The sequence below is a fragment of the Phyllostomus discolor genome, chromosome 5 (genome assembly GCF_004126475.2).
Source record: "Phyllostomus discolor isolate MPI-MPIP mPhyDis1 chromosome 5, mPhyDis1.pri.v3, whole genome shotgun sequence".
In the NCBI taxonomy this organism is placed as follows: domain Eukaryota; kingdom Metazoa; phylum Chordata; class Mammalia; order Chiroptera; family Phyllostomidae; genus Phyllostomus; species Phyllostomus discolor.
In genome coordinates, this window is record NC_040907.2 from 145,910,837 (window position 1) to 145,925,949 (window position 15,113).

Genomic DNA, 15,113 nt, shown 5'->3' on the forward strand with positions numbered 1-15,113 from the left:
GTTTCTCTTGGGCGTGCTGGTATGGGGCAACTGCTATTTGGGGGGGTTGCTCTTATTAATCTGTAATGCACTGTCAACCTATGAAATGGTGCATGATTAATTTCACGTCATCTCAAGTATAAAATATCAAGAGCACAGTCACATGACAAACAAGAGACTTAGTGGATGAAGGTTTTTATTTCATCTTGTTTAAGCTTTTTTGATCACAATGAACAGAAAATCAGGCCATTTATGCCTCCTTCCAGAAAAGTGAGATTTAATGGAATGATGCACACAGCTTAGAACCAGAAAGCAAACGGGAGCAAAAACCATCTGTTCTCTGCGCCTGGGCTGTTCTCTCACTCTTGGTGGGTCACTCTTTTCCATGCACCTCCACCTAAAATTTGGGGAGACCTCCTCTAATTGGCATCCTAGGAAGAACCGTTGTCCTTCATGCCAGGCCACCTGCCTTGCAGCTGAGTGCCATCTCTGCTCCAGTCCGCGGCCATTCCTGCACAAGGAGTAGCAATAATGCTCTGGGGACCAGAGAAGCAAACTTTGGATTCGGCAGCTGTGTATCTTCCCTCAGACCTTTTCCCCTTCCAGCCAATGGCCTGTCTCCCTTTCCATAAAGCTTCAGGACAGAGCAACCCCAGCTCATTGCTGTCATCTTCTAGTTTCCCATTCATTTGCCCATCCGTTTCAGAATAGTTCCTGCCACCCCATTTCTCTGCATCTGTTGTCTCCACTGTCCCTGTGATTTCTCAGTTGCTCATTCTTATAGGCTCATTTGAGACCTCACCACTCTTCCTCATGTAACATTGTTGATCACTGTTTTTCTTGCAACTTCATCCTTTCTTAGTTTTTAACAGAGTACCTTCTTGGATATCTTATGTCTTTGGCCATTCATTCTTAATCTTTGTCAGCTCCAATTATACATGCCAATATTTCCCATGGTTCTGACCTTATATTCGTTTTACATAACAACTGATACATAACAGTAGCATCATGATGACCCTATCAATTAGAAGAATATTGTTATTTTGGTATGAGAAACATGCCTTTGCCTAGTGAACATTAGCTCCTTTTCTAGTCACTCACAAATCATATATTTATATAATCCACTCTGGAGTTTTCTTTAATTTTTTACACATTCTAAAATTATATATACCCTCTTTTGGGGGAGATATCTGGTATGTGTAGTCTCCTGAAATTTGAAATAAGTCATTTTACTTGGCTTATTCCATTTATTTTGCAATTTATGGAAGGGTTCTCTGATTCTCATTGTGCTTCACACTTGGACCTGAACTAGCCGTTACCATTTTGCCATGGCTTTGGTCCCAGCGGTTTTTCTTCATTCCCTGTTACTGTTGTCTCAGCTCAGACTTCATTTCTTCCAAGACGCTTGGGTTAGCTTCTCGTATTAACTCCCCTTCCGTCTGCTCCCTACACCGCTGCCAGAGGGATTTTTCTAAGGTGGAGATGTGATCACACCATGCCCTGTTTGAGTCCTCACTGATTTTTCTCTATCCCTTCCCAGGGTAAACCTTCAAGAAAGGTCCCTGCTTGCCTTTCTAGTCTCATCTCACTGGGCCGTTTTCAGTTTCTGATTCTATATTCCAGCTACACTGCTCCCTGAATCTTATTATTGATCAGTCTCAGATAATATCCAGGAGATTTATCAATGAAAAAAATGCCCTCGATATATTAAGTTATTGTAGATATTTACAGTGAAGAACAAAGCTCTGTCACTGAGGGGACACTCATCAACCTCGTTTTACACATTGGTTACTTTTATTAATTAGCACATATAAATGAAGAATACAGTGCATCAAATCTGGCATTTGTTTCCATTATTACTTAAGACATTCTAATAGAACAAAACATACCAATGAGCAAACTTGGCCCAGTAGTTAAAATCCTTCCTTAAGTGTTCTAATATTTATGGCAAGGAATGATTTACTTTTTCAAATGTATAGTTTACTTTGGTTTTATTTTCCTAATCAATGTTCTAGTTCTGTGAACTTGAGCATATTGCTTCAGTTTACCAAGATTGTGCAAATTATGTTATTTACTAAGACTGTTTTATAGAAAAGTATTGTGTATCATTGTCTGTTTATCTCTTTCTCCAATTTTCCCTGTTCTCCTTGGGAATCTACATTCTAAATCTACTGAAGATTAGAACTGATGCTTGTTAAATGGCTTTGTTGATTCCATCAATTGTTATTTTTTATTATTTGGAGCTTTCACAGGTGAGCTAAGCAATGTTCTTTGGGACCTCCTTTTATTAAGAAGGAGTCGCAGAAGGGGGAGGAAAATAAAATATCGAGCCTTTCCTAGATTGCTAGGACATCAGAGTTTCCCTAACGTACACTTAGTTTTTCTGCTTCTGTTAATTTTCTCTGGTAAGGTGAGTTATTCCTAAAGTACATTCAGTATATAGCTACAAAAATTTAGAAGATAATATCAGCCACAAAGGTTGTTGTGAAAACAGGCTGATATGTGTAGCACACCAAGTATCCATGGTAAACCCTAATGCTGAGAGTTACTAGAGTAAGAGACCCTGAGATTTCATTGTTTCAGTGCAGATGTCAGGGCCATTCCGTCTCGAGTTTGAATTCCCACCTACCAGCTCTGTGGACTTGGACATGGAACTCTAATTTCCTCATCGTTAAAATGGGGTGGGGATACTTATCTCATAGAATGTTGTATTAAAGCGCCAAATAGACCACTAGGCATACACCAAGTACTCAATGAATGACTTGCTTTGCTATACCACAGGAGTAATCATTTATTGAGCGTCCATTGTATGGCAGGTTCTGTACAAGAGCCTGGGTAGGAGATATTATCTATGATTCTGAAACTTCAGATTTGTAACTAAAATCTATTAGAAGACTACTTAATTTCAGTTAGGCAGTATGTTTAACTTTTGTAGGCTGGATTATGTAGGCTAATCCTAACAGAAATATTAACTCAGGTTTCATTGAGCCTAAATTTAGCCAAGAAGCAAGCAAAAGCAAGTAAAGCTGACAAAAAAAATTCTATGAACAGGCAAAGATGTCACACACAAAAAATTGCATATAGTATTTTCCTCATGGAAGTATTCCTCAAGTTCTTATTTAGTATCCGCCACATCTCTGTTGCTTGTTAGTTGAATGACTTCAGGTGAGTCTCAGATGATCCCAGTTTCCTCATCTGTGAAATAAAGGAATTAGATAATCAATTTCTAACTTTTTCATTCTCTGTGTACAGTATTTGAAATTTATTCTTTCTGGTTCTTTTCTATACTAATCTCTGTTATAAAAAGGGAAAACAGAATAAATTTACTCTGAAGTGCAGGATCTATGCACAAGACTCACTGGATGTCATGTTCTGTGATGAGTAAGGAATTTTTATCCAGCATGAAGGGTCAGTATGAGAACAGTTATAATTTCAGTGGAGTAACTGAAGTGAATTACAAGCAATAAATAAGAGTAACTGATTTTTGTGGAAATGGGGACCACTAGAAAAAGCCTTGCAGAGAAGTTATGATAGGACAGCGTATGCTGCATTTACAAAGTAGCCCCAAGTTGCAGTGCTTGAAAACTTTAAATATTCATTTTTAATGGTGTACTCTAACATTGGTCAGAGTGGCTCTGCTCCACAGTCACTCAGAGACCCAGGCCAGTGGGTGCTCTAACATCTCAACTTGTATCCTCCATGGTGTCACAGTGGGGGAAAAGAGAGAGGAGCTCAAAGTTTGCCCACCTTCATGCCTTAAATGCATTAGTACTTCCTTGTTCCCAAAGGTTATTTCTATTTGTGGCCTATTAGGATTAAGCAGATGGCTCCACCTGTCTGGGAGAGAGTGGGAAATGTGGCAGAGTGACTATTTGGTGAGGGTAAATGTTTTTGATACACGGCATATGAATGGATTCTAAAAAGACAAGTGGAAATCAAGCTCATGACTGGGGAAGGAGGAGATGAAAAAGGAAGTCCCTCCTATTAAAGTAAAGAAATTACACTAATGGAGGAAGTGCATGTTGAAGAGTTAATTACTATATTCTGTTAAGCATCTGGAAGGTAGAACATACCATAATCTGAAAAGAGCTGAGAGCTGAGGGTATGGATAAGGCAACTCTGTAGCTAAAATACAAATCGGTTATACCCTGTGAATTTTATACTTATTTTATGGAAAGTGTGTTAATGAATAGGTCCTATGCTGCAGGAAGATTGCTCCATATTTCTTTTTAATCCTAGTCCACCCAAAGTATAATCACAGTGCTTAAAAAGAAATGAACTTTTACGAGTTTATCTTTTTACCCGAACTTTTAAAATAGCTTCAGAAGACAAGAAAACCCTCAATGAATTGACCTGAGAAGTATCACATGTACGTTGACTATTGGAAATATTTGTGGAGGTCAGAAGAATAGTATTTTCTAGTTACAGAGTGAAAATGGCAGTCGACTGGAGTGTGTGCTTTGTGCAAGGAGCTCTGCTAATTATTTTATATGCATTATCCCAGTTAAACCACACAATGACCCTGGGAGGAAGTTACTATTATTATTCCCATTTCCAGACTTTATTAATTTGTAAGCAGTTAGAGTATATTATTTTTTCATTTTGTACACTAAAATAATTTGGTCCTAGGAAAGGTAAGTCAATGTTATATACATGTTTTATCTATTCATCCTATATCTACCATGAAATTAAAATCTATTAGAAATGTTTATGATTTCTACAATAAAATAATTTAAATGTAGCTAATAGGAATTATGCTGCAATGTTAACTTTTCTGCTTTTAGGGTTTGGACAGAGGATCCAAAGGCCAAACTTCCACTCTCAGCAGTTTTGTTTCAACTGTCAGCCAGAAGAAAGAAGCCACTGAAAACAGAAGTTCACCTATACATCTTGTTTTTCCTAACATCAAGAATGGTAAAATAAATAAATAATGTAATTATACTTATTAGAAGTACACATAATCTGTATATCTTGACTGAAAATGTACTTGCAAACTATTGAAAAAGTAAATTTTGCCCTGACCAGTATGGCTCGGTTGGTTGGAGCATTGTCCTGTAACCACAAGGTTGCAGGTTCAGTTCCCAGGCTGGGCATGTACAGGAGGCAAGCATTCGATGTTTCTTTCTCACATGGATGTTGTGCTCTCTCTTCCTCGCTCTCTGAAAGCAATGAAAAAAACGTCCTCCAGTGAGGATAAGAAAAAAAAAGAAAACGTAGATTTTGATTATCCAGCATTGCTGTGATTGTTTATGGTAGGACAAATTAATACAATGAGAAAAAGAAATAAACTGTGCAAATATTTACAGAAAGAAGCAAAGTCATGTAGAGTAAGAGTGAAATACAAAGTTCATGAATAATAAGAAAGTGTGGTTAGGGAGCCAGACACAATGCAAATGCATGAACACTCAGTAGATTTCCTTTATTTGAGCAGCAATTAGCAGGCTTAATGGTAAATATATTAAATACTTAGAAATAAACCTAAAAGAAAGGGAGCAAAGAACCTATGTGAGAAAAACTATAAAACTATCAAAGACTAAAAGGTGGTATGAATGCAAAAACTTAACATAAGTATTATAGCGATGTAAGGTACACCCAGTTTGCTTTCTACCTTTAATAAATTTCAACAGCTTTTGGGGTGAAACTTAAGAAAATGATGCTGTATTTGAGCTATAAGAATAAATGTCTGGGAGGATTCAACAAAAAAATAAGGCAGCTCATTCCTCCACGGTACCATATATTATAAAGCTGCATGATAATAACACTACCACCAAGATAACCAAATAGGTGGAAATAAATCACTGAAGAATATTGTGCACAAATGGTATTAAGTTATTTAAAAAATGGATTTAGGCCAACTGGCTAAACTGTTGAAAACAATAACTTTAGATTTTTAAAACACGGTAAAACTACTAAAAGAAAACTTAAGGAAACTCTTCTTATAATAAAATTCTTGGAATAACAATTGCCAACAGCCATAAAACAAAAGCTCTGTCAGTTTGAATATAAAAGAAAAGTTGAAACTTCTATAGGAATTTTTAAAAAATCATAAACAGAGTTCAAGAACAAGCACCTCATTAGTGAAAAACATGTCCTTGACTCATTAAGCTCATTAATAGATCTGTAAAATGAACATTCCAGTAGGGAAAAAGCAAAGGGTATAAACAGACTAATCAAAAAAGGAAATATGAACAATTAATACACATGTGAAAGGAAGCTCAGTCTCACCAGCATTAAAGAAACACAAATTAAAACAAGGAGTTAACATTCACCAACTCAGTTGTACAGAATAAAAGGATTTGTATCTGCACTGTTGTGTGAAGAGTGTGAAAATTGGCACTTTTATGAGTGAAGGGTTTGAAAATTGATAAAACCTTTCTGGAGGGCAAATTATTGACATATTCAAATTTTTAAATCTTTATATAGTCGATGACTCAGTAATTCCATTTCTAGGAATTTATTCTAAGGAAATAACATAGGTACAAAGATAATGTGGAAAAAATGTATATTATTTATAATAGTTATATTGAAAGCAATCTCAATGAATAAGTTAACTAAATTATGGTAATCCATATTGTAAATACTATATCTCTATCAAGAAAAACATGGTATGTATATTAAATATCAAGGAGAAATGCCCATAATACATTGTAAAATGAAAATGCAAGTTACATACTAGAGGTACAAAATGACTCCAATTTTTTCAAGTGTGGGCAAATCTGTTTTACTTTTTTCGAGCATATAAGGAGGTAGCAGAAAACATTCTGTTAATGGCTTCCTCAGGAAAGTAGACTGGGAGTATATTACTAATGTGTTCTATTTCTGTATACTAGTCTATATCATTTTATCACAGGAAATGTACATTGCTTGCATAATTTCAAGTGCCTCTTGCTCTGTAACAAAACAAACCTGCAAAAGTTTAAATGTCCCTTACACCAAAACGGACCAAAACAAACCTAGAGAAGTTGAAGGATGTAGGTTCTGGTAAATTGACAGTGTCCACAAGCTGCATGTGGCATCAGTTATTTCTGCAGAGGTTTTCCGTTGACATCCCAAATGAGTACTAGACCTATTGTACACTCTCTCGGGTTAGCATTTACATTATCTCATTTATCAACCTTTGCCTTTGGTAACTTCTTTCTTCCTTTATGTACACACATGGACGCGCACACTTATTCCATCACCTCAGTTTTATCCCAGTGAGGCACCAGTGCCGATAGGTCATGGTCCCCCAACACACAACAACACACCCTATAATTGTGATACCACTATAGAAATAAAGAAGATGAGTCTGAGGTAGAAATTATTTCCTCATTTAAGGGTAAGGAAATTAAAGCCACAGAGAGTTGTAAGTGACTTGCCCTAATGAATTTACAAAGCTAATGAGTGGCAGAGATGGAAAAAAGACAGGAGAGCCAGGGTCATTTTGGATAATGCCTTCATGAAAAGGAGAGTTGGTGAAAGAAGAGGAAGTGAGCCCTGAAGGAGATAAGAGAACTAGGTCATTCTATAACTTGGAAATCGAGGAAAAAGAACATTTCAAGAAGACGATTTGGTCAAGAGTGCCATTGCCAAGAGAGGACAAGATGAGTAAGCAGTGAGACGAAATAAGGATTTGTCACTGAAGAGAACAGTTTAATAGGGTGTTATGAGGAGAACTCAGATTGCAAGAAGTTAAAGGGTAGATGAGTGGCGAAGATGTAGCAGCAATGTAGGCTGCCTTTAGAGTACCTGGAACCGAGAGAAAGAAGAGAACAGTGGAGCCTTGCAGAACAATGTTGTCAAGGGAAAGGATCTGACAGAGAGGGCATGACTCAAGTTGCGTTAGGAAGGAACATAGGATGGTAAATGAACAGATGGAATAAAGAAGCATTATGAGGATGAGATCAAAGAAGAATACTTGCACTGGAGCTGAGGTGCTGGCTCCACAAGGAGAAAAGCGCACTTCATACTCAGACTGTGAAACAGAGAGAAGAGAGGCAGTAGCGGGTGGAAATGGAGGTGGGAAACCCACTGCTTGCCTTGAATTCAGTAGTCTCCTTGGGGAGTGTGTTAGTTTCCTAGGGCCACCCCGTACCACAAACTTGGTGGCTTGAAACAACAGAAACGTATTGTCTCGTGGTTCAGGACACTAGAAGTCTGAAATCCAGGTGTTGGCAGGATTGGATTCTTTTGAAGGTTCTGGGGGAGAATCTGTTCATGCCTCTCTTCTAGCTTCTGGTGGTTGCCAGAAATCCCTGGTATCCCGTGGCGTTTAGACGCCGTACTCAGACCTCTGCCTCTTTTTTCACAAGCCGTTCATTCTCTCCTATATGACTTTTGTGTCCAGAGTTTTTTCTTCTTATAGAACACCAGTATAGCTCGTCTTAAATTGATTATGTCTATGTCTATTCCCTAATAAGGCCACATTCACAGGTCTAGGACTGGGGGGTCTAGGACCATAACATATCTTTTTGGCAGACACAGTTGGGCCCACAACAGAGGGTTAGGAACCATAAGAACCCTGAGATGTCTGGTGTGGATAAGGATAAGGAGGCAAGAAGAAGGGATGGATAGCCATGACCTTCCTTGTTTGGACTGTTCATTCAGATTCCTTAGTCTTTGATTCCCCGCTGATTCCTATTCTCTCTATACTAATGTCTTGAACTCTGAGCCCAGCTTGCTATCTTGTATGTGTACAACTTGCCTGCCTCCTCCTGGGGTGGATGTTTTGACTCTGAATATGGTCCACTTGCCTGAGCTTCCACCATGTGTCTGCTTCCCACTCATCTGTGCTACTCCTGTGGAGTCGGGTCTCAGTCCCAACCTGAAATCGGAGTACTGGTATACACCAGTCTGGAGGCGTAGACCTCTTAGCAGACTTCCTTTACCTTACTGGAACTTCTAGTGCAGACTTCTCCTAGCTGTTCTTTCTGGATGCCACCTGAATTCAGGTGTGGCATGGAATTCATATGTCAGGGCTACTGTGGAAGGCATTCTTTTGTTGAATGGGAATTAGTCAACGAAGTCTTCCAAATGTAAGCATGTTTATAATTCCTTGATCTTTTGGGAAGCCTCTTTTACTTGCCAATATGATGGTTTTCTCAACGATGCATCATTCTTGGCAGTTAGTACAGTTTTCCTCCCTCTTCTCTAGTAGCAAGACCTATGCTGGGTATTCTCTAACAGCTTGTCTCCCCGTCTGATCTTCAAGTGGTATTAGAGAAGCTTCAGAAGCCCAGCGTGGGCTTGCCTAACAGCTGAGGGATGCCTTTCCTCCCTGCAGATCACATGACTTGGTATGCCTGTCGAGTTGGCTGTCCTTTTCAAGATCAGCGCAGTGTAGGAGTTTTACCTACTATAACAGCTGCTGGGGATGACGCATCTCCAGAGAAACAATATACATGATAAGTAATGGTGGGGGGAGGGGAGCACTGTGTTCTCCCTTACTGTTTAGTATCCTTCTTTCTAAGTGATTATGCTCCTTTCAGACTTTTTCAAAACATCTTTAAACAGCACAGAATATCTTTAAAAGAAATGAATGATTTCTCCCCAAACCTTTTAAAATATCTGCATTCCTGATAATTTGGGAAAGAGTAGACGGGGCCCTGGTTCCTCTCCCAGCTCAGGCTATTCCATGAGTTTGCTCTGGAAGAGCCCGCTGTGACACAGTGAACAGTGCAGTTCTTGCACACTCCAGAAAAATGCATCCATGATCTCTGCTACTCTGAAACAGCCAAGGGGAGAACAGACTAGTCTAGCTCAAATAGTGATTGGATCTGTGTGTGGGGGCCTGTAATCTATTCGCAGGTGAAATACCACAGACTTTTCACAGTTTCTCCAAGAGCAACTTGAGAGGCAGACAGGGAAGAAGCTCAGCACAGGACTTGCCACCTGGGGAGAGAAAAAGAATTGACAGTATTGTTTTAAGAGTCCTATCCTAGAAGGATTATCTCCAAGGCCTCAAATGACCCCATCTCCAGGTTTCCTTGGAGAATGAACTGATTTTGGACTAAATCTCTAAGATGCTTCCCTAGGTCAGAGTGAGTACCTTGCCCTTGGCTTTTCTTAACCATGCCTATGGGAGAGGTGTATCTGTCAGGGAGTTAGAATAGCTTGCTGTGTTTACAGTCATACCTTGGCACTCCTCAGCTTCAGAACTCATCAAACCCTGTACTTGTTGCATTTTGATGAGGAAAAAATGTTTCAGCACTCGGTGCTTGCTCACCACCCAGCGCCCCTCTCTTGGAATTAAACAGAGGTAGACGTGAGTCTCATGGTAGCTTACAAACAGTTTAGTACTCGTTGGCTTTAGCACTCATCATGAGTTCTGGAACGAATTAATGACAAGTACCGAGATACCACTGTGTTTATTTACTTATCTGTGTCTACTGGTCTGTAAGCTCCTTAAGCTTTTCTTTTGGAGAGGGAAAGGGCTATCCTTTTTATTTTTTATGTTAGTTAATTTTTTGAATAGGTAATATATTTACGTGTTTCAAATTATCAAAACTATAAAACTGTGTTTCAGATGTCTCACTTTCACCCTCTTCCCTGCTGTCTTTTGTATTCTTTCCTGTGTTTTTTATGCAAGTGAAAACAGATATAAATATATACTCTCATTTTCCCCCTTTTCTTAAAGAAAAGGTAACTATATACACATTGCTCAGCACCTTGTTTTTTTAGTTAATGTATCCTGTACATATTTCTATATCAGTACATAAAGGAGCTTCCTTATTCTTTTTTACAACCATGTTACATTGTACTGGACGTACTATAACTTCTTTAATAAGATCCTTTTAAAAGAAATGAGTTGTGTTCATTCTTTTGCTATTGTAAACTAAGTCACAGTGAATGACTCTATACATATGTCATTTTGTTCATATGTAGATGTACCTATAGGATATTCCTAGAAGTGGGATTTTGGGGTCCAAGAGTAAATGTATTAACAATCTACTTCAGTCTTGAATTCATCTCTGTGTCTTCAGGATCTGGCTGCCACGGTACATAGACTCTTTACTCAGTGAGTGATTTCCTCTATGAGGAAACATTTGGGAGGCGCTTTCTCTGGGTTTCTGGCCAGTTTGCCCTGTTGGAATGTCAAACCGATCTCAAGGCTTTCATAAATTCTCTAAGATGTGCCCGGTATAAGGCATCTATTCCATTATAGATAACCTTCTATGAAAAAGACTTGGGATATTTTTATAACTAGACCCATACAAACACACACATCATTTAGCTCTATAAGAAAAAATGCATCTTCAAAAACCAATGACTGCACCACTTTATTTGGCTCTGATGGCTAACGTCCTATGAGTCAGAGTTTTGTCCTCCCTCTTTCTTCCTTTCTCTCCCACCTCAAGTTTATTTCTTTCCAAATGTTAAAAAAAGTCATCCTATAGCCCATGATGTAAACACCACCTGTTATGACTAATTCCCTCTGGTCTCTCCCGGTTTTAGCTCCCCACTGTGGCTGAAGTAGCCAAAAGCAGTGCCCAAGTGCCGGATTAACTACTACCAACAACTGTCGTTGTCACCTTAGACAAACTTAGCTCTCATTAGCTTTCATTTACTCAATTGTAGAAGGAGTAAATGGGGCATTAAAGTTGTAAAGTATCTTCTACACCTAAGGTTTATGATTTAAAGGATTAATTTTTCAGCATACTGATTTTGTTTGATCCCTGCTGAGTTTTGTTTTCTTTGACATTTCATAATTCACTAGCTCCTACTTTCGCATAAATTTAGGGTTCAGTTTTGCTACTTGTCTTTTTATTTGGTAGGTTTTGCATTATTTGATAGTGGAAATAACATGGGTTTTGTAACTTAACAGGGTCATTTGAACTCTGGCTCTGTAATTTACCAACTCGGTGATCCTGGAAAAGGTATTTGACCTCTCTTTGCTGGTTTTCCCATCTGTAAAATAGGAGAGTAAAGTAACTACCTTATGAGGTATAAGGATAAATGGAAAAAAAACATTCTGAAGTATTTAGTGCCAGGCCTTATGAAATTCAGTAAATGAGTGACAATACATACTGCTGAGCAGTGATATTGTGAGGGAAGGGAGTGTAATGGGTAGGCTTTTCCATTACTCTTCACCCATGATCAACTGCACAAATTAAAAAATTTGGAACATGTCACACATAGAATGAACTAAATACTTTTATATGGTTTTAATAATAATAAAGTGAAAACTCATAAACTGAGCACTCAAATCAGGAAAAGGAGCACTACCAGCCTCTTAAAAGCCCCAATGAATTCATCCCAGTAGCATCACCCTGCCTTTCTGTCCAGAGGTAACTTCTGCTCCCTTGACTTGTTAAAGAGGCTTGGCACGGTGAACATACAGTACAGTGTGCAGATGATGTGTTGTAGAACTATGCACCTGAAACCTGTATAATCTTGTTAACCAGTGTCCCCCCAATACATTCAACAAAAAGGAAAAAATAGTGTTGTTACCAACTAATAGACACAGACAATAGGATGGTGGTGACCAGGAGGAGAGTGTGGTGATTTGAGGGAAGGGAGGAGGGGAGGATGAGGAAGGCTGGGGGGTGGAATACATGGTGACGGAAGGAGACTAGACTTTGGGTGGTGAACACACAGTGCATCATACCGATAATATGTTATAGAATTGTACATTTGAAACTTAATATAATGTTATTAACCAATTCCCCAATAAATTTAATTTAATAAAAAATAGTCATGTTACCTTTGTATATTCCCATGAACAAATACTACTCAGTTTTGAAACTTAGTTTTGAAAAACTGAAAAGCAAGCACAAACCTAAATATGTAAGATACAGTACTTGCCACTATTAGGCGAAGATTCCCAGGAAATGATAATATAAACAGAATCTCAGGATGAAACCTGGCTCCATCTTTCCCAAGAACACATAGTCCATTCTGCGGAGGTCAGTGGACAAGGTCATGAGTAAGTCATGGGACTCAGAGGACAGCTACTGGGATAACTGACAGACGCATGATCTGGACTATGTCTGTAGTAGATGTCTGGCAGAAATATGGCCTCTCCAGCAGTCAAGAGGACCCTGCAGGGAAGCAGTGACGTGAACTGAGTGTCCTCAGCTGATTCAGATAGCAGAGCAAAAAAGTGATTTCCTCGCCCACTGGCTAGATAAGCCGAAGTATAGATAATGTAGGATAGGCTCACCTTTCATTCTGTCTTCAGTTAAAAAAGAAGACTACATGGGTAGTCAGAATCTTGGTGATAACAGGCATTAAAATTATTCTGTTCTAGTCTATGCAGAGTATAGCTTTTATCTAAAGTCATTCTGATCCTAGTTCTTTGTATCTCTCTACTTTTTACCTGTGTATGTCTTTGGAAACTTATAGAACCATCTCTTTGCCTTGGGGTTTTGAAATTGCACAGTGCTGTGCCCGCATCTGCATCTGTTTCCATCCTTTGTGCTGTGTGTTTGGTAGGCCCTTTCTGTCTAGCAGCTCATGTCCCTGACTTGTCGTAAATTTTCTAGAAATTTTGTATTGCTGACTTCCTCCCATCTGCTTTTTCTGTCCTTTTTTCCTGTAGGTCCTCTATTACTCAAAAGCCAGACTTTATGAACTCCTAATTTTTTTTATTTTTTGCACTCCTACTTTCCATTCCTTTGTCCTTTTTCTCTATATTTTAGAGAATTTTCTCAAAACCCTTCTTTTGACCTTCTGTTGAGGATTTTATTTATAATGTGCTTTTAATTAATAAGAATTTTTCCCACTAAATATTTATTTTTTAGAGCACCATCTTATTTCCTGATTATACTATCATCTCTCTGAGTAAATTAATGATAGGTTTTTTTCTTTCCATTGCATGATTTCTGATTCTTCCAAGTCATTTTTGTGTATTTGTTTTGGTTTCTGTCTTCCATACTGAAATCACCTGGCAGCTTGTTCACTCACATACTATAGGCCTGGACCTTAGGTGGGTTTTAGCTGGAACACCAACGCCTGGCCTTTTCATTGGCTGTTTGGCTTCCTTACAACATGGTGACTGGATTCCAAGGGTGAGCATCCCCAAATAGACAGGCAAGCAGAAATTTTATTCCCTTCATACCTAGTCACTATGTCTGGCCCATATTCAAGAGTAGAAGAATTAGACTCCATTTTTTAATGAGAGGAATATCCCAGAATTTATGGACTTATTTTAAAACCATATAATGTGAATGTAAAATGTATATTCAAGAAGAGAAACCAGATCTTTGATTCTCCAGAATTTTTTTCTGATACAAAAAGGCGTAACTAAAATCAGGTGCATGGATGGTAGATGCATGTTAAGTTCCCATGCTTCTGCAGCCTATTATAGGTCATTACATAGTTCACCCCAACGGATAATTTTTTAACTTTTTTGATTGGTTTGTAAGTCCTGTCTGTTTTGTTCTTCAGCAGTTGTAGAGGCAGAAGTTAGAAATGATTAAACCTATTTTTTGTTACTTTTTATTTTCATGGAAAAACACTATTTGAAAAGCAAGCATTTTCTTAGAGCATCATTACATTAAGCCACTCTGAGTAAACACATCCATACAGCACCATTTCCCTGGCCCTTGAAGTTCTCTGGAACTTGAGAATGAATGGTTTGGGCCATTTCTTTCCTTTTATCACATCAGAACTGAGGCCTCAGGAGTTCCAGTGCCTGGTCTGAGGCTATGAAAGTTAGTGACTTGTCCATCAGTAGGACCCAGTACCTTACTTCCAAGGCTGGTGCTTTTTTCAGACGAGATCAGGTGTGTTCAGGTTGGTATGGCCATAGACTGGTGCTTTTTTTCACTACTTATTTAATTACAAATTATTTGAGATGAAATTTAATGTAAGGCATAGCATTTTGCAAGGGTGTCAACAGCAGCGAACCTTTTCTATCAGCATTGCCTTTCCAGAAGTAGGGGGATAAGGAACAGAGGCCCGGGTTCCTCTTCCTGAACACCCAACCGACATAGAGACTCTCGTTTTCCTCTGACGCTGCTGTTGTCTCCTCTGCTGGCCAGCCAGGAACAGTCTTCAGTCTCCTACTCATGTGGCCAGTTTCAAATGTCTGTCTTTGTTTTGGAGGATACAGTGTGGAGAGCTATGTATTACTAGTTTTCACTAGTTTTCACCTTATAGTAGCCTATAATACAGCCCCTTGAAAACACTGAGCTGGCAAATTTGCCTGATAA

At 38.7% G+C, this 15,113-nt stretch overlaps 1 protein-coding gene across 1 annotated transcript in view; it reads left to right on the forward strand.

The window, feature by feature from the left end:
- The window catches only part of HECTD2 (HECT domain E3 ubiquitin protein ligase 2), a 63,961-nt gene that overhangs the window by 9,470 nt on the left and 39,378 nt on the right, over window positions 1-15,113 (forward strand). The window contains exon 2 of the mRNA XM_036026987.1: window positions 4,764-4,893. Coding sequence (XP_035882880.1) covers window positions 4,764-4,893 — 130 coding nt within the window. The remainder of the gene's footprint in view (window positions 1-4,763; window positions 4,894-15,113) is intronic.